We start from the raw sequence: 20,239 nt of genomic DNA on the forward strand, positions 1-20,239 counted from the left end.
TTTGTACACACCCTATCTAGAAAAGGGCTTTTCAAATGAATGTTTTGGATCACCCAAAAAATGTGGGCTCACATGAGTTTTTGAGCTCGAGCTCGTGTAAGCTTATTTGAGTTCGAGCTCAGAAACACTTTCCTCTATTAATTATTAGATAGGTAAATGATTTATGAGCTCCAGCTCAGGTAGGTTATCTGAGGTAGAGACTCTAAAAGAGGGAAAATTTGGGTAGATTCGTGAAGAAACAGTATCCGTCCAATTCCCCATCCACTTTTGGATGGGTTAGGATGATCCTAACGACCTGATTTTTGGTACATACCCCATACATGGAAGAGCCTTGCAAATGAATGATTTGGCTGCACCCAAAAATATGGGGCCACATGTGTTTTTGATCTCGAGCTCATATGAGCTTATCTGAAAGCTCGAGCTCAAGAACACTTTCCTCCAATTAATATTGCCGGAGGCCGCATTTATTTATAAGACATTAGGGAGTATTAATTGCAAGAAATTATATGATGCCTGAACGGTGCCTCTTGCATGAGCATGCCCAATCGGGCACTGTATAGAAACTCAGCTATCCTTTCTCCCTACTTCTTGCGTGCCAATTCCTCCATACAATTTGTGTGAGCTCTATGCATGCTTCTTATGCATTTCTATACCTATTAATCTAGTAAGAAACAAAAATTAGGCAATTCCTCGCCGGTGTCACTGTTTGTATCCATTGGTACCGTTGTCATTGTCACGTCAAATTTCATGGCTATTATGGCCACCCGAACGAACAGAGACTGAATAGTGTTTCATATGCACCCACACACATCATGTGCTTAGAATAATGTTATTGTTCACATGTATGTTATTTCGACAATATTTCCTAAGAAGGTACCCTCAGGTATTTTATATCACTAGATTTTTGTATTATAAGGAACAAAGAGTATAAATTACCAGCATAAGAACAATACTGCGATCAATAAGATATTATAGATCAGGAATTTAAGGAGCATTAATTATGGAAAATGATATCAGTGCTCCAATGTTTTGGTATTTTCGCTCAGGTTTCTCATCTCTTAGTATTTAAAGGGCTGGCAAAAGGTTATTACAGTTCCGAAAAAGCTAGCCCTTTAAATACTAAATGACAAGAAACCTAAGTGGAAATATCAAAACATTGGAGCGCTGATATCATGTTCTTTAATTATTAGCATGGTTTTAAATTTCACCCAAAATTTTGGATTTCGACTGGGACCAAAATTTTAAATTTCCAGCCAAAATTATAAAATTTTCACTGAAATTTCCACCGAAACCAAAATTGCCTCCAAAATTTTGTCTTCAGGCTCGTTGAGACCGAAAGCGAAACCGAAATATCAATCCCTAATTGTTAGAGCCCCAACTCTATACTATTAGTGGACTTCTTAGTACAATATGATTGAACATCTTTCCTTATAACACCATTCGAGGTTACTAATCAAACAACACTTGGTGAGACAAAAAAATGGCACGTGATATGCACATGCATCATTTATGCAAAAAGATAGAAGACTAAACTTTTGAGGTAGAAAATAGCAACATATCTTACGATTGGATTTGGAAACTATTTTCTAATTTGTTGGAAAAGACTCGAGTTTCAGTGGTGCAATTGATTTTGAACTACTAATTGTCTTGTGTTTCAAATTTCAATGGTAAATTTGATTTTGAACTACCAATAATCTAACACGAATGCACGCATCAAAAAGTAGGAGAAACAAAATGAGGTTGGATAAATAAAAAGTGGGACCGCCTGGTTAATACGGGGTGCCACATTTTGTATTACAATGCGCCGCTGAAGTACGGAATTGAAAGTCATCGTCCGCATAAACAAATTCTAGGAGACTTAATAATCATGGCTAAGACCCAACTCGACCTACGGTATTGTCGGGCCGGGTTCGAATCAATACGTGTACAATAAAACCCGACCTTGCAAGTTGGAGATTTCCTAACCCCAATTGCCTCTCCTTGTTTTTTTTGGGCGATGATAATTCGCACCCAATGTAGGATAATTCGCACCACTCTAAAGGAGGGATAGGGCAGACTTGACAGGAGAAATCCTGTTTTTCGCGCAATATCTCTTTCCGCCTCGGAGAATCCCATTTTTCTTAACCCCGGCGAGAGATTTTCCTCCAATTTCCAGCACCGGGAATCCATGGCCGCTCTCGAATACCTTGAATCTCTGCGGAATGAGCATCCTGAGCTCGCAGGCTGGTACAATTCACTATTGGATCTGTATCAGAAGAAGCTGTGGCACCAGCTTACTCTCAAGCTCGAACAATTCGTTGCCCTAGCTGTGTTTCAGGTCATTTTTTTGCTCGTTCTTTCTATACTCCGAGTGTTTTTCGTATATGCTATGTGATTTGAACCTATCTCCTTTTTTTTTTTCGTGGTTTTTTTGTTCTAGGGTTTGGTATTGGGGATGATGTGTTACCTTTCTTATTTTACGTTTTTGCGTCTGTTGTTTGGATACTGTGAGATTTTGATTTTTTGTTTACGCGATGGATTGAAATTCGTGTTTTGAATGGGGAATTGTGGTTTCAGATTTCGTGAGTAGAGTTCGATGAAGGAGTAATTGACCTTTGATAAAGTTAGGAACTTAAATGCCTTAACCTGATGTGATCTTTTGATATAATGTGAGAGGAAAAAATAATTCTTGGCAGATATGGCCATTTTTTTTATGGGTATGGCATGGCATAGGTAGTCTGGAACTCTGGACGTCGGGGTTGTTTTGCATTTGATCTACAGATGTAGATTATGTGTCTGATTTGGTTATTGTGGACCCCGATACGAGGACGGTGCCGAGGGACGCGAGATCCCTCCTGCAATCCTCTAAGATCTCCACAACGTGAAGGAGAGCTCTGCCAAGGAACTCTCGAAACTGTTGCCACCCTCACAGCATAGCATGAGTGGCGATATAAAAAGAAAGAGATACATCCTGATCCGGAGCCAGGGCTCGAAACCAAGATATATCTGAAAATAACTCAGAGTCGCCATCCATGGATGCGCCATGGAACCAAAACAAATGCTCTGTTTGCAATGGATAACCAGAGATACAAAAGGTCCGTGCCTGATGACGAATGGAGAAGGTCCGAAGAGCGCCCCCAATTCGCCCGAGTGCGAACACTTGGTCTCTTATGCCATTTATTATTAACCTCGAAGAGTTTTGGGCAAAAATCATGTGAAATGGGAACAATCCTCAGGAGTCGTCTATCTAAGCATGCATTTCCTGAGAATAGAAATAATAAGCACACAAAAAATAAATGAAAGAGGTGCCACCTAAATATTGCTAGGTTATGAGTGACATGTCTAACAGGTGTCTAAGTTCTGGTGGACGAACGCATACATGCTACAGCTAAAGGTATAGGTCTGCACAAGAAAGTAAGAAAACACAACAAAATATACAATATAACAACACCACAAATCCTAAGACTCTAAAACGATTTAGCCCGAGCCCTCGGATGGTCTGATATTCATCCAAAGAAGCCTACGTATTCCCGCCTCCACGAGAATCAAGGCAACGTAGTTCTTCGCGCCTATTCTAAACTAGGATGCCTAAGACACCTAGACCTCTATCTTAGACTCGATCTAAAAGACCGGACTAGTTATTAAAGCTTCTCGAACGATTATTTAAATTCCAGTGAATTGTAGATTTTAGGACACCCTATATGCCCTAACTAAATGCAGGTTAGCCCTAAGCTAATGCAGGTGGTTCCTACAACCTATGTGTAACTAGGCTGTGCATCCTAAGGAAAACGATGGGATCACTAACGCATCTTAGACCTAGTCATCAGTCGGCGATGTGAATCGCCAACTGACCGGACGGAGGCGCTCCTAGCTAGGACAAACTCCTAACTCTAACACAAACACACAACAAGCACACAACAAATAAAAGACAAACTCCTAACTCTAAAACTCTCTATCTAGGACAAACTCCTAACTCTAGAGGAAGATCTTATTGAAAACAAGGTTTTGAAGAAAAATGGTTAAAGCATTTATTTACAAAGTTTGGCTGGACCTGGGATAAAGATCCCAAGCTGCACTACATACCTCGTGGAAGAGGATCAAGCCAACGTAGTTCGAAACGAACTCTCAAACTACGCTTCTAAAAGAAACACTCACACTTCAGATTTTTTAAGGTTTTTTATATTTTCAAATGTTTTTGATATTTTTAAAGTTTTCAAATGTTTTTGAGTTTTAAATTTCTAATGTTTTTGGATTTTAAGGCTTTTCCAATGCTCAGGACCTTTAGATGAATTCACTCTTACAGAGAACAAACAAGCATAACCATAAACTAGGGCAAAGCCCAAAAGCAAAAGGGGAAACCCCAAATAAGCAACTAACGCCTCAAAGAGACGAACCACAACAAGAAAGATAGGGTCCCAAGAAGAGAGAAAACGATCCAAGATCCCAAGCAAGCAAAGCTCTAATAAGACTGAGTTAGCCTCTAATCAAAGCGAAGCAATCAACAACTCTAAAGGAGAAACTCCGAACTAACAACACTAAAGAGGGGAACAAATGAGTCAGAGACTCTCTAATGACACTACCGAGTCAAAGACTATCTCTAAAAGAGGAGGCCACTCTAACATGAGGCTAGGTAAGCCTCCTAAAGGGGAAACTCTCTACATGAGACAAGGCTTGTCTCCGAGACACAAATGACGTAAAAAAGAATAAGAGACCTTGTGCATATTTGGCAAAGGTAAAACACCCAGCCGGGCCGGACAGCTGCCTAGCCCTAGGGTGCAACAAATGTGCAACCCAATACCCATAAGGGTAGGGGTATGCTGCCAAGCCGAGTAGGGTGTTCTCCCAAAATCAAACGACGCACAAAGAGGAGGTTTAGCAAGAGAATGAGACTGGGCAAGTCTCCTATATACAAAGGAGGGGTATGCTACTTGGACTGAGCAAGTCCCCTAAGGATGGGCTTGGGCTAGCGCCTTCATCGCCCTCGCAATGAGAGGGGACTCTAGTGTCTAAAGAAAATTAACAGATATCTATAAGACTGTGTTAGTCTATCAAAGAGAGAAGAAAATGCTACCAGATAATCGCAAACCCATTCTATTCTTATAAAAATGAAACAAGTGCTAGGCAAAGAAGAATTTTCAATAAAAAAATACACAATCTATAACAATCATAAAATGATAAACAACATTAATTAGTCCAGACCAGCCGCTGGATAGCCTAATAAAGTAAAAGAAAACAATATCAAACACTTCTATGCCCAACCACAAACACCACCCTAATATGGGGATGAAATCAGATGATGCTAAAGTAATCATCTGATATCATAATACACATGATAATATTTCTAATCCCGCCTTGAAATCAGACAGTACTCATGTCGATAATATCGAATAGAGTAGTCATCTGATCTCCTTCTTTCCTAAAATAATTTATTTAAATAAAATTAAACAAATATGATAAGCTTCAAGATAATCTCACCTGAACAGTCCATTCATTATTGTCTTCAGAACCTAACTCAATGTTTAAGATAAGAAGAGTATTAAAAATATCAAAAGGTTATGATAATTCCAATTAGTAAAAATTTCAGTGCATACAGGGGACATCAACTTGTGCAGATCCAAGTGCGAAGCGGTGAGCCACAAAACATAAAGACGGGCTCCAAGTAACCTTATCATTGCCCTGAGAAGGGTTCTAACTGGCTAAACACTCTAAGAGGAGAGAATCCCTTAACCTGCGAAAACTCTAAAGCAGGAAGGGAAGAGGTTGGCTCAAGAAACATTCCATCGTCGCCAAGAACCCGAGGAAAGGTTTCGAATCAAAGGAATCCTTAAACTTGAAGAGACACCAAAACACTCTAAAGGAAAGTCCCAAAAGTGGAATAATTCCTGAAGGGTATGGAAGGTCCCAAAACAAAACAGTAGGAAATCACAAGCACAGATGGGAGTCACAAAAACCATATAAACATCCCGAGTGTTGAAGCGAAATCTAAACGCGAAATGAATAGGAATTTGCCCCTTTTGACTGACCGGATCGAAATCAACTAAATCACAATAAGCAGATGAACGGACTCCGTCAAATTGTTCACAGGAAACGTAGTTGGTCCGACCAAAATGATGACCCAAAGCATCTTGAGCGGCTTGTTTCTTAAGAAACGAAGTCGCACTGACTCTGGTAAAAGCTCGAAAGACTTGATCAACTTGTTTAATAAGAAATGAAGTCGATCTGACCGAGAAGCCTAAGTGTCAAGTCCAAGTTGCTTTATGTGAAGTGGAACTGACTCAGCCGAAACAATGAGACTCACCATTTGCCGACTTGTTCCGTGAAGAACAAAGCCAAAAAATATCAACACTACCCTGTCTTGGAAGCATGGAAGGGTATCTTATCATTTAACATCCAATAGCCCCTTATGGAAACACTACATTTTTCAAAATTCATGTGAGTCAATAAAGTAGTGTACTTCACTGATCCTATCAAACACATTTGCAATGACAACATTTATCAAAGGAAGTAAAGAAGAAGAAATCCCCATCAGAAAACTAATATTGCCATACCCTGTTAATTATATCAACCTACTTTGGCTTCCAGTTGCTTCGGCAGTGTTCAAACAATTGTATCTTTTCCATCATTCTATCAAGTATTCATAGAACAAGTGAAAAAGCTTAGATACATGAAGAGAACACGGCAAGTCTACATTATTTGATGATTGAATAGGGTTAGCCCACACCGTTGGATAATCAAACAAAATGGGCTTACACCGTTTAATGGTCCAACAGAGCAAGTGTATATTATTTAAAGACCAAACGAGTGGGCTTGCATGATTCAATGACCCATCAGATAAGGGGTAAACCCATTTCATTTGGTGATCAAATCAAAGTGGACCTTTTCCTGAAATAGTAACTCAACACATTTTGGAATTTAGATTCACATCTTTTCATAGGACAAGTCCAAGCTAAAAAACAAATGCACAAATGACAATTAAATGGAACTCCAAAATCACATATACTATTGGGGAAGATAATCTTCCGGTCATGTACAATTTTCATTTTGCTTAGATCATCAAGGAGAAAACTAGATTACTTCATTAAGTTGCTACATATCAACAGCAAAAGAAAGTAAACCTCAGGATTAATCTCAACTCTTGAGCTGTTATGAATTGAAGAAAAGGAATTTGACAAAAATATTATAATGGAGATCACGTTAATTAGAAATAAACAATGAAACCCCGGAAATCTAATAAATAAGATCAGCGAAAATGGGACTTTTGGTGCGACTCTATAGGACCTTGTAAAACCAATCGTGAAAGCACTTTTCTAAAAAAAAAACATATTGAACAAAGCATGAGTTCAGGGAGCTCCTACGAATTTTATCAACATATCAACCGTATATAGCCATTTCTAAATTATCCGCCATGATACCCAAAAGAAAATTATCAGTCCATCTCAAACATCAAACAACAACACTATAATCAACGTAGCCACCATATATAGAATTTCTCACTCAATCTCCACGATACCCAAAGAAAATTATCACTTCATCTCAAATAGGAAACAACACCATAGAATTAAGGAATTAAAGAAGGGGAGAGAATTACCTGAGATGTTAGTGGCGAATTTGCAAACGATGGTGGAGATGGGATTACGGCGTTGATGGCCGAAATTGGGAATGCTCGTTATCAAAGAAGATGAAATGGAAAGAACTATTGTCGGAGATCGGATCCGCGGGAGGTTCAGGCGGAATTTGTTGAGTTGAAACCCTCTCTGCCAAGGCCCTAAAATCTCTCCTCTGCAATTTCTCTCTAAGCAGATGGGCTCTTTTTTTTTTTTTTTTTTAAAAAAAAAAAAAGAAGAAGAAGAAAATGGCTCGGATGGTGGTGGGATGTAGCTGGCCGGGGAAGAGGGAGTTTGTGGTGATGGATTCCGGTTGGAGTTGGTGGCCGGAGGTGGACAGATTTCAAGGGTTCGGTGGTGGCTTAGATTTTAGGGGAAATGGGTATGGAGGGTAGCTGGATTTTTGCAGGGAAATGGGTTTAGTCTTGGTTTTTCCAGAGAGGACAAGGGTAAATGATAAAGGGGAGGAAGAAAATGGTGGAGGGTAGCTGGATTGGCCGGATTGCAGAGGAGATCAAAGAAGGTCGGCCGGAGCTCCGGTGGTGAAAAAGGTTGCAGAAATGGGTTGCAGAGGGGAAGAAGATGGTGGGGATAATGGTGGGTGAAAATATGTGCGGGCGGTGGGATGGAGGTGGCCGGCCGATCGGATTTCCAGTGAGAATGATGCCGGATTCCGTGGGGGTTGTGGCTGGAATGGGGTGGTGGTGGTTTTGAGAGATAGAAATGGGTTTCGGTTTGGTTAGTAATGGCTGAGATGGGTTTGGATTAGGGGTTTCTGAAAATGGAGGTGATGGTGGTGGCTGTGATGCAGAGAAGGTGGAGATGTTCAGAGCTGGGTTGCAGAGAAGGGCTTGCCGGATTCCGGCCGAAAATGAAGCCGGAGAAAGAGATGGTGGGGGAAAATGGTGGGTGAAAAATCGATTGGAGGTTGTAGATGGGTTTGAGGTGGAAATGAGATGGGTTTTAGAGAGATGGTGGTGGCTGTGAGGACCTTGCCGGATTCCGGCAAACCCACCAGAGAAGATGGGGCGGCGGATTGGAAGAAAAGAAGAAGAAGAAGAAGAAGAAGAAGAAGAAGAAAAGGGTGGTGGTGCTGACCGGTGGTGGGGATGAGGCTCGCCGGAGAAGGGAGAAGAGAGAAATGGCCCAGCCTCTCTCTCTCTGCTTCTCGACAATTTTTCTCTGAAAATCCCCTTTTTTCTCTGCTTCGATGGCTTTTCTTTTTTTTATACAGATGATAAATATATATTTAAACCCGCCCCCTTTCTACCTGGACAGCTACCTCTAGTGTATTTTTAATACTCTTTAACCAGCAGGGGGGGGTGCCCAAGAAGAAAAACAGAAATGATATATTTACTACCCCCAAACCTTCCCGGACACCCCCCTTGGCAAATTTAGGACAACTATTATTCCGCAAGAGGCGGCCCAAGCAGAAAACAGGGGGAAAAAATTTGCAAAAAATATCTTCTTTGAAAAATGATCTCAACCGTTAAAATCACCTTTTCACTCAATGACTGAGATCAAAAGAAACATAACCAACTAAGATTCCCTCTAACTAATCCTAGTCCTAATCACTCACTAACCTAGCTTAGGACTTAATGGTGACTTGGAGAAGAAGAAAAGCATCTTCGCAAATTACGAAATTGCCCTGGTTCAGGATAATACACCCCTCAATTAAGTTGTACACTAATCTGCATACCCCTACATCTCCCCGGACAGCCCGCCATGGCTAATTTGAACTGGTTTTTGAGATTCCAGCACAACCCCTTCTCTGGCTAAATCGCTACTCTTCTGAACTTGCCCCACGACACTGTCTTAGCTTGTTTGCTAGGCAAACGGGCTCGGATCGCGATGAAATTTTACAGGGACCCTGGTGGGACCCTAAGCTAACCTAGGGCACAATTTGGGACCTTAGAACACTAATTTATTAGGACAATTATTTAAAACAAGACATGAAAGGGTTCGGTCAAAATGGGGTGTCTACAGTTATTGAGGAGTTTTTATACGTTTATTTGTGTTGAACTTGAAGATGGCTTGTGCATGTTTGACTGAGTGGCGTTTGGGATTTGAGGTCAACAACTGAAGCGTTATTGGGAGATGACTTTGGTTTAGATTTTCAGTGGAGCTTTTGAAATGAGGTCCCAAAAGCATCTGGTTCATTCGTAAGGAACTTGGAAAAGAGAAGCACTTCTCATGGGGTACTGCATTCTCATGTCCACGGGGTATTAGTCGGGACTTGGAGAAAAAAGCACCTCTGTACATGTGGTGTAGAGGAAAATAATTTCCTCACATCCTTTCTAAGGGTAGCTTTACTGAACATGTGTGTGTGTGTTGGCGGGTGGGGCGTGGGTTTAGTCGGCACTTGTATACGTGTGTGTGATTCATTAGATGAAGTCAGATGGAGAGATTCTTTGGAGGCTTGCAAACATTACAGAGGAGGTCCAAGACATAGCAGCCAAGTCTTGGATTAGTTTTTTCCATGTGGAAATAGAGGCAAATGTGGATGCTGACTCACTAGCAAAAGCGGGGCTAATAGGCCTGAGCTGATTTCTACTTATAGTTGTAAATTAATGGAGTAGGGAAGTGTATTTATTCTGTACAACTAGAAATGATGACTGGACATTTCATTATGATACAACTGACACATGTTATGCTACTGTGTGTGTGTGTGTGTGTGTGAGAGAGAGAGAGAGAGAGAGAGAGAGAGAGAGAGAGAGAGAGAGAGATGTAAGTAAAGTTTATACACTGGACACGATCATTGATTGTAGAACACCACCATTCAAAAAAAAAAAAAAAAATGGTTGTAGAACACCCAGTGGATTTATCAGTTCGTGATGATTAAGGTAATTCTATCTGCATTATATAGCTAATTACTAAACCCGAGGTCCATTTTATTCTATTCATTGTTGGTGTGACTTTGATATTACACCAAACGAGATCATTGATTGTAGATCACCCAGTAGATTTATCACTCTGTCATGTTGAGGTAATTCTATCTGCACTAGATAACTAATTACTAAACCTGAGGGGTCCATATTACTAAACGGTGATGGTCTATAAAGGGCTATATATGGATGTGTTGGGTCCCACACACAACACATGAGATATGTGGATGCTCAATTAGAAGTCCATCACTCATAGGAGAGAATAATTCAGGTAGTTTTCCATATGTATTGGATTCAATAAATTTGGCACCAATGTGATGTGTTTAAAGTGTTTTATCAAAATAATATTTATATAATTAATATTATATCGTTAAAATAATTTTTTAAAAGGAATTTTGGGAGTCCATGTGTGAAATTTTTGGCCCAGAGATAAGTCCCAATAGGCCCACATGGAATTATTGTTTGCCGGAGGGATAAACTTGTTATTCTGTAGGAAATGGTTTCCTTGTAAATTTTTTCAGACTTTAGGGGTTATTGTCATTGTGTTGATTGACATTAATTCCATAGGTAGAAGTTCATAAATATTATTTAATAAATTAAATAATATAAGCATCACGAATTCGTGGGGAGGAGATTCCCAGTATGATCGAATTATTCTACAATTAAGTCATGGGAAACTGGAGAACACCCGTTCCCCCTTTTCCAAGTTACCTCTAACTAACCGTAAGTTTATAAGATATTTTAGGGCTCGCAAAATTCACAATAAGAAGGCCATCGTCTCTTAGAATTTCATGGACTTCACTTTTGAGATGAAAAACTCAATGGCAAAGGTGTGAATCAATAGGAGGCATAACAATTGGGTTGCTCACAGGTGACCCTTAATCTATGCTTTTGATTTTTAATTATAGAAAATTCATAAAAATATGAGCTCTACTATCCAGGATTAAATTTACAGAACTGTTAAATCACGCTTAAATCCAAGAAAATTTATAATCTCAATGTTTCAAATGGAATGTGACAGAAATTAGGACCCTTCTTCTGAGCTTTAATTTGGGATGTTTCTTTTGAATTCTTCAATTGTTCGCTTGAACAGAAGCTGATTATTCGAACAACAGTGTCCACAACTCCTTTGCGAGCTCCATGGCAAGAAATGAGATGTTCCATTAAAGAAAATCCTTCACGTAGACCTTAGACATGGTCTGGGTTTCATGGGTTGTATACCATTGGGTGGACTATTAATAAAGGATGATGTGCTTAATGTGATTATTTGGTGCACTTCATACATCTTTGAAATCATCAAGACAGTTTCATTTCTTAGCATGGTTCATCTCGACCGGGATGTTACTTCGATTGCATATGAATTGTCAAATTGGGGTTCTCATTGTCTGCCTTTATTTTCTAATATTTTATGTAGGAGTTCCCTTTTCTGCCTCTAGGCTGGATTACATTTTATTCTCTTATGAAAACATATTGTTTGTTTGATACAAGACCTACCCTAAAATGAATTGTTATATGGCTATCCCCAAGTTGATCTTTATATATTCACTTCTAAAACACAATACATGCATGCTTTATCTACAATTATTAAATAGTCCGGCTTATTCCCTATTTATTTGGAAAATGGAATATTGCTCTTGGACTCTATATAGTATCCCTTTCTCTCATTCTATTTTATGTTTTTGGATATTTGTATTTTTCCTCGTTTTCTTGTTTCTAGCAGTATTTAATTTGTAAGATATGACATCAATGAAATTTGCTGTTTTTATATACTCATTATCTCTATTCAAACTTTTCAGATTCTTACAACAATTGTTGTTGTTGTTGTTGTTGATGTTATTACTTTCCTCCAGGCTGGTGATGCTCTCATACAGTTATATCATAATTTCATTGCGGACTTCGAGTCAAAGATCAACCTCCTAAAGCTTGCACATTTTGCAGTCATAGTTTCTCAAAGGTATTCAGAAAAAGAAGCTGCAATTTCCTATCTTGAAGGGGTGATTGAAAAATTTTGTGCCACTAGAGAAATGCGGATAGAGGAGTCAATCCTCTATGTAAAGATGCAAATAGCTGCATTCAAACTTGAGCTAGGAGATCAACAGGAATGCAAGAAACTTCTAGAAGATGGAAAGACAACTCTGGACAGCATGACTGATATTGATTCATCTGTTTATGCGAGTTATCACTGGATTTCATCTCAGTACCATAAATCTCTTCAGGAATTTGCGGAGTTCTATAAAAGTGCTCTTCTTTATTTAGCGTACACAACATGGGTGTCACTTTCAGAAACATTCAAGCTGGTACATTTTTTCTTTATTCCATATTTATTGCGAGAAGCTGAATATGAACATGTTAGGACCCTTTTCCATTAATTTTTGGTCCTCCCCGACTGGTTTACCTGATTGTCATTAGCCAATATTTCTTCCAGAATTTTAAATACATTCAATTCAAGCAGTTGAGTGCCATTAAGCTTTTTAAAAATCTATTAGATATCCTTAACTCTGATAATTCAAATAAACAAAAATAAAATACAAAAATCAGTTCACTGCAATAGATACTAGGGGTGGACATGGTTCGGTTCGGTTCGGTTCTGGGTTTGCAACAGTAAAAAAAAATGGTTGGTTTTTAAACCAAGTGAACCTGAAAATTCTGAAATACATCCTCATACTAAACACTGAACCAAATCAGTGTCCTCCAAATGCTATCAAAACCAGAAACCCTAGGTAGAACAGACATGAGACACTACCAAAAAGACATTTTCGGAGCAAATTCGACTAAAATATATCTCAAATCCATGAATGAACAGTTCTGCTAGTACACAAACCAAATCAGAGTCCTCCAAATGTAATCAAAACCAGAAATATGAATGTTGAACAGTAAAAAAAAAGGAATTACAAAAAAAAAAAAAACCACAAATAAAAATCAGAGTACAAGATCCATTTATCAGCCAGGAAACAAGTACTAGATGTGAAAATCGAGTAAAAAAGCAGAGGACTATGAAACTTACCTTGATTCTTTGAAAAAGTTCTTGAAGAAGAAAGAGAAAACAGAAATTGAAAGAGGGATAAAGAGGGATTAATACATACCTTCTTTTTTTTCTTCTTTTTTTTCTTCTTCATCTTCTCACGGCAGCAATCGATGCCGGAGTGGAGGCAGAAACGATCTAGGGTTTCGTTAAGTTAGAACAGTGGAGGCAAAAAAGATCTGGTTTCTTATCTTTTCTTGTTTCTTTTTTCTTAATTTCTTTTGTCTTAAAAATGATATCAGCAGCCCCTTTTGTCATACGAATTTGTTATAAAGTTAAAAATGATATCAACACCCCCCACTTAATACTAATAGTTAATATAATTGTCGGTTTGGTTCGGTTCTCGGTTCCAGGTCCCCAAACCCAGAACCGAACCGAAAGCCATCGGTTCCCAGATTCGGGACCCAGAACCGAACCGTGAAGTTCCAGAACCGAACCGAACCGAACCGAAGCAGCCGGTTCGGTTCGGTTCTTCGGTTAAAACCGGAACCATGTCCAGCCCTAATAGATACTCTCAGACTACCTAATTTCTTTGATGTTACAGAAAAAATGTTATAGGCTAAATAAATGTCACTAAATCCAAAGAAAATTTTACATAAAAGAAAAGATTAACACATGTCCAGTATAAAACAATTGACTAAGATTCCTGAATCACTTCAATTCCTCCCATGTGGGAAGAACTCGACCCTGTCGAGTAAATGTCTGCAACGTGCCAAAACAGGTCCTCGTGATGCCATTGGAACTGTACCACATCCAACCACGAACGCCACATCCAACCACGAACACTGGATCAAAGAACACCATTGCCAACGAACTGGATGCCACCGTAAAATCCTAGGTGGATCCCCGTTGTTTGAACGCCCATGTCGTAAACTTAAGAAGATAACGTTGATAATATACTGGCAAGTTTTCAAGGCGTGGATAATGATACGCCAATCACAAATTGATCCCCAAGGCCGTGGAAGTTACTTCTCTGGTGCTGGTCAGTCGCCACCTCATTACTCTCAATGCTCCATCGCAATCTCTCTAACACCCCTCGGTAAACCACCTCATTGTAGTCAAAAGCGTTTGCCTCAACACAGGGCTTCCCAAGATAGAGCATAGAGATAGGGTCTAAGTGGTGTGGAAGGGGATGGCCAAGAATGATTTCCAAGAATGGCCAAGAATGATTTCAATAAAATCAGCGGCATGCATTATCTTTCAGAAAAATAAAAAATAAAAAAAATCAGCAACATGCATTCCCAAATCAGTATAAACATGACATAATAATAAAAACTTAGCTAAGATTTTCAAAAAAATTCTAAGGTTTTGAGTTCATCCAAATAAATTAGTTCATCCCAAACACGTTCCATACAATAATCCCAAAAGATTGTGAAACGACCAGTTACTCCAAAAGCTGAAGCTTTTGGAGTAACTTAACTGATTGTTTCAAATGGTATTAGAGCAAAAGGACCTGAGTTCAAACCTCCTTGATATAAAAAAAAATCCACATTCAATGGCCAACCAAAAAGTGGGGCCACATGTGCCACGTGTAGGCCAACCCAAATAAAGAGAGGCCACACGTGAGGTGGAGTGTTAAAGTATAAAAAGAATAAATAACGCCTTCTCCATCAGCTTAAGCTTTTGGAGTAAGTGGTTATTTCACAAAGATAACAACTAACTAAAATCATATCTTAATTCAAAATTGTCATAAAAATTGGTATTATGGTTAGTCTATTTTTGTTTTCACATTTCTTTGAAAATTCAAAATACAGCTAACAGTCCTTGCAAGCTACAGATCAGCATCATAAAAATTGAAAGGATGCACTTTAGGTCCAAAACAGCCTTCTGTTACAACTTCAGCAGTTGAGCTGTTTATTGTAGAGGTCCGCCTGAATTTTTCTCAAAGACAATATGAATTATGAAACACTTGCGAAGATTTGCCTCATTTTGTATCATGCATTTCTAATTTTTCAATATTATTCTTTTTTCAGGATTTGGCATTTGACTTGTCCCTTTCTGCATTGCTGGGCGATAACATATACAACTTTGGTGAACTGCTAGCTCACCCAATCGTAAGTGAAATCTTCCTTGATTATTCAGAGTTTCCGTTTTGTAATTTGAATCTTTTGTTTCTATTTAGTATTAAGCTGACTGTAATCCTTCTGTTCGACTTTCTTTGGGAATGTTTTTCTTGCTTGAAGAAGCTCTTTTCTGAACCATGGCAGTACCATTGAGTTATGTGTTCTTTTGAAACCTTATAGGAGTACCATTTGCTGGGTGGAAATGTTGTGTTCATTGTGGAAGATTTGTCATGCTGATAAACAATCTACTGGGTATTGATTTGAGCAATCATCTTTTGTGGAAGAGATTTTGTATGGTATGGTCCTGGTTAGGTAGGTCTGTTTACCAATTAACAGTTGTGAGTATTGAAAATTGGTCAAAAACTTAGTAGGCAATACAAAAATAAGACAACTTATCATGGAATTCATATCAGAACTTTTAGGTGTGAAATATTTTTGAAAGAGCTTTAAAGCCTTTGGATGAATTGACAAAACGATGAAATTCATATCACGGCCCCGAACTATCTTGGTTTTAACTCTGTAATCAACGAAATGGCTGTTTAATTCTTAGAGCAGTCTTTGGGATATTTGTCAAGTAGTTGCTTGAGTGGGAAGCAAATGCAAGAAGGAACACATGAAGTGACAAGTCTAGAAAAAGAGAATGATGCAAGTGAAAAAAGTAAGGATTAAGGAAGCAGTGAGGAAAGTAGAGAGAATTGTGGGAAGCATTATGGGAAGTGAATAGGAAGCATGTAATAAGTTCCGTTAGAAGTGAACGAGAAGAGTATAGAAAGAGATATGGTTATAGTGTTGGTTTTAAATTTTGGTTTTGGTCGGCACGGAAACATAAACATTTCGGTTTTGGTTGGAAATTTCAGTGGAAATCTTGTAAAATCATAGAAACTCATGGAAACATATGCAAATGATGAAATTTTAAGATGAAACCACCACCAACAACAACAACCACAATAAGTGGCTCTTATATATATATATATATATATATATATATAGCTTATCCGAGCAGCTCCTTCAAAACTTATGTGGCCCACATTTTTGGGGTGATCCAAAGCATTCATTTGAAAGGCCCTTCCATAGATAGGGTGTGTACCAAAAATCAGCCCTATAGGATCATCCTAACCCAATCAAAGGTGGAGGGGAAAATGGGCAGACACTGTTTCTGACCCTTTTTCTCTCTACAAATGGCAGGGTTAGGATGATCCTAAAGGGCTCATTTTTGGTACACACCCTATCCATGGAAGGGCCTTCCAAATGAATGCTTTGTTGGATCACTCCATAAATGTAGGGGCCACATGAATTTTTGAAGCAGCTGCTCAGATAAGTTATCTGAGTAGCTGCGCAGGAACACTTTTGTCTCTCTCTCTCTCTCTCTATATATATATATATATATATATAATATATGTGCGTGCGTGCGTGCGTGCGTGTGTGTTGCGATTTATGTTGAAGAACAGCAAAAAAAAGTGAGGGAAGAGGAGGAAGTAGATGTAACTTGCAGGGGTTGTGTGTTGCGATTTATGTTGAAGAATAGCAAAAAAAAAGTGAGGGAAGAGGAGGAAGTAGATGTAACTTGCAGGGGTTGTCATGTTGTAGAACAATCAAAAGTTAATTCTATGCCCCAGATCATTGATCTAAAGAAAATAGGGAAAAAAATAGAAGAATGATGTTCTTCAACATTAGTACTGCTCTTTTGCAGGAAGAGAGGGTTTGCTGGGTTTTAGCCTTTTCATTTGATCAGCGAGGTCTGCTAACGACAATGCACTTTAGAATTTTGACAAAGAATGGGCATGCCATTAGGGTTAAGGAATCATTCCCATGATCTTTCCACTTCTAAAATAAAATTGAATATCTTCTGCAAACCACTAATGATTCCATTCCCATTCCCACTACAATGGGAGCTGACAGCTGTGGGATTCATACATTTTTTCTGTTATGTGCCATGAGAAGTCTGTAAACACAATACACTGTAAAGTCACTGTGGCTTATATGCATCAAAACTAGTGCTCCTGGTGCCTCCTACGTTAATTCGGGTGTGCTTTTAGAAGTTTCCACACTTCTTCCATACAAGAGAGGTATTCATAGAAGGATTGGGGCTTCAAGTTCCCACTTAGTGGAACATGGCGAAGGAAGATACGTTTAGAACGTAAAGGGTTTCTATGCTCCCTCTTTGGGTTACAAAACCATCAAATAATCCATTTTATGAATAGCTAACTAGCTGTATTGACTATTAATAAGGGATTTATTAAGGTTTAATATACCTTTTTCCTTCTGCCCCCTCCTCCCCACCCTGCGATTCGTCTCTCTTGTTGATCAATAACAGAAGGGTTTTTCAAAGATGAGGATTGCATCTAGTTTGCTGGCAACCAAAAAATTTTAGGATAACGGAACTTTCATATTGGAAATCACCACCTCAATGAGTGGCGTCGAACGGTTGAGACATTCTAGGACGGCTAGTAATGGAATCAGAACCAACTGCTAATTAGAGGCTGGGATAGGAAAGAGGGAAATCCTCAGTTTACAACCCCAAAGAGTCCCTTCTACCCTGTTTCATATTTTTAAAATAAGTGCATGGAGATGGGACAAGATCTACTTAGGGCGTGTTCGGCAACCATTATAAAAATGGTTTCCGCCTATTTTGTAGGCGCAGGAATGAGAAAAAAATAGGAAAATCCCAAAAATCTTGTTCGGTAACTAAGGCCCGGAGAGTCCGTTTCTACTTTTTTCACCTTTTTCTTAGGCTAGACGATGAGATTTCGTGGAGCGACTTGGAGTCTCTTCCGTAGATTCTCATTTGTCTGTTTCTAGGCGAATTTTTCCTGCGAGAATAAGAAGCTATGCCGAATGCACCCTTAATTATGGTGCTCTATATTTAGTGCTGTGTTGGGTAGGCAGGGATATATTTGTTCTAATTCCAAGGATTGACTTAGCATTTTTTCCTCAGCGACTGGCAATCAATTTTCTAAGTGTGTTCTCTTTCATCTTGTGAAGGTTCATTATAACAGCCCCAAGTTCTTTCCATAAACTCACACTCTTGCTTTTTACTTTGTGTTTTAATTTCGTTCTTCTTGGTTTTGAGGTTTCAAAATAATTATTTCAGATAAAAAGTCTCTTGGGTACCAAAGTGGAGTGGCTTTACTATATACTACAGGCATTTAATGCTGGTGATTTGGTTCGCTATCAAGAACTCTGCTGCATCCATAAGGCTGCTCTGAGCATGCAACCTGCATTAGTATCGAATGAGAAGAAGTTACTGGAAAAAATTAACATTCTCTGTTTGATGGAAATCATCTTTAGGTAAGAACTCGTCAGTCTATTATGAGTTCTTCCTTTAATTGTTTTATGGCTACATTATTAACTTAATAATTTATTGTACTGTGTCTTCATAAATTCATAGTCCATATATATATTACTGACTCCAACTGTGTTATTTTTCGCAGCCGTCCTTCAGAAGACCGAACAATTCCTTTAAATTTCATTGCAGAACGCACTAGACTATCCGTAGAAGATGTGGAATGCCTTCTCATGAAAAGCCTCTCTGTAAGTCTATACTATTATTCTGCTCACCTCATGTCAGGTAGATAAACTATTTCACATGTTTTGAAAACCGATCATGCCATTTCCTTTACTTTTCAACTTACTCATCAGACCGTGGATCAGTTAAACTAAAAATCCTAGTCCTAGCAGGTATTGGATGCTTCTATATTCTAGGTTCGGGAATATACAAACTTAATAACTCGATATATGGGCCGTAACATGAAATACTAAGGTCTTGTTAAACTTGATGTATGCCTCTCTATACATGCTTCTGTGTTGTTCTCCGATGCTATTGATATTTAAACATTTGGAATTGATACTGCAGGTTCATCTCATTGAAGGCATAATTGATCAAGTTGATGGAACAGTTCATGTATCATGGGTGCAACCGAGGGTTTTGGGGATACCACAGATCAAATCCTTGCATTCTCGGCTGGATAGATGGCTGGAAAGAGTACACACCTCTTTGTTATCTGTTGAAGCAGAAATCCCCGACCTAGTGGCAACATGATTTTTGTTTCTTCACCTCACTTTTTACTGTCTTCTGTAACAAATCTAAGATGCAAAAGAAAGAATATACATGGCTCTGATTTTGGGTTTTTTGCTAATTTTTCCTACAATTTTCATGGAAGGGGCATGCTGCTCTGCGCTGGGCGTGAGGCCTATATTTTTTTAAGTTCTTCTGCTTGCAGGAAAATTTTGGTGTCACATGCTATGACGTTCTAATTCTGTGTATCCTCTATCAAAGAGGGGTATCTACATTTTGCGTTGACCAGGGAGCCTTTTTTAGCAAACCGTGTTTTAGCCAAAGGTCTGATAGGCTTGCCTCTATGAATTGGCTATGTTTTTATTGGACGTTATTGGCCTGATGTTATGGGCGTGTTTTATTGGGGAATTGTTTCAGTGTGGTTAGGAGAACGGGAGGGCGGAGTGGAGATGGCGAGGAAAGTAGCCCCCGAACCAAACTGAACAGTTGCCCCCGATTTTCAATGAATATGAGTAAGGGGTGGCAAAATTGGCCAAAACCGAACCGAAAATTCGGTTTTCGATCTGGGCCTTGTTTACGAATAAGATTATTTTAAGTTGTTCTTATAAAAATTATATGCATATCTGTTTGGATATTAGAAAATCATTGGGGCCATATTCCAATATATTGGC

At 38.9% G+C, this 20,239-nt stretch overlaps 1 protein-coding gene across 2 annotated transcripts; it reads left to right on the plus strand.

The window, feature by feature from the left end:
• Positions 1–1,918: 1,918 nt before the first annotated feature.
• LOC143877058 (26S proteasome non-ATPase regulatory subunit 13 homolog A-like) lies at positions 1,919–19,689 on the plus strand. 2 transcript variants are annotated; one of them, XR_013250531.1, is made up of 7 exons: positions 1,919–2,317; positions 12,319–12,765; positions 15,464–15,544; positions 18,645–18,841; positions 18,985–19,084; positions 19,232–19,313; positions 19,407–19,544. XR_013250531.1 is itself a non-coding variant. In XM_077378793.1 (6 exons), the coding sequence occupies exons 1-6, from the start codon at positions 2,168–2,170 to the stop codon at positions 19,590–19,592; spliced, it is 1,161 nt and encodes a 386-aa protein (XP_077234908.1). In that variant the 5' UTR covers positions 1,922–2,167; the 3' UTR covers positions 19,593–19,689. The 2 variants fall into 2 exon arrangements, 1 of the variants encoding a protein (XP_077234908.1); XM_077378793.1 differs by lacking the exon at positions 19,232–19,313 and having other exon boundaries at positions 1,922–2,317; positions 19,407–19,689.
• Positions 19,690–20,239: the final 550 nt, after the last annotated feature.

Source organism: Tasmannia lanceolata, unplaced genomic scaffold (genome assembly GCF_043159265.1).
Source record: "Tasmannia lanceolata isolate RefF3 unplaced genomic scaffold, GAP_Taslan_0.1 ptg000005l, whole genome shotgun sequence".
Classification (NCBI taxonomy): domain Eukaryota; kingdom Viridiplantae; phylum Streptophyta; class Magnoliopsida; order Canellales; family Winteraceae; genus Tasmannia; species Tasmannia lanceolata.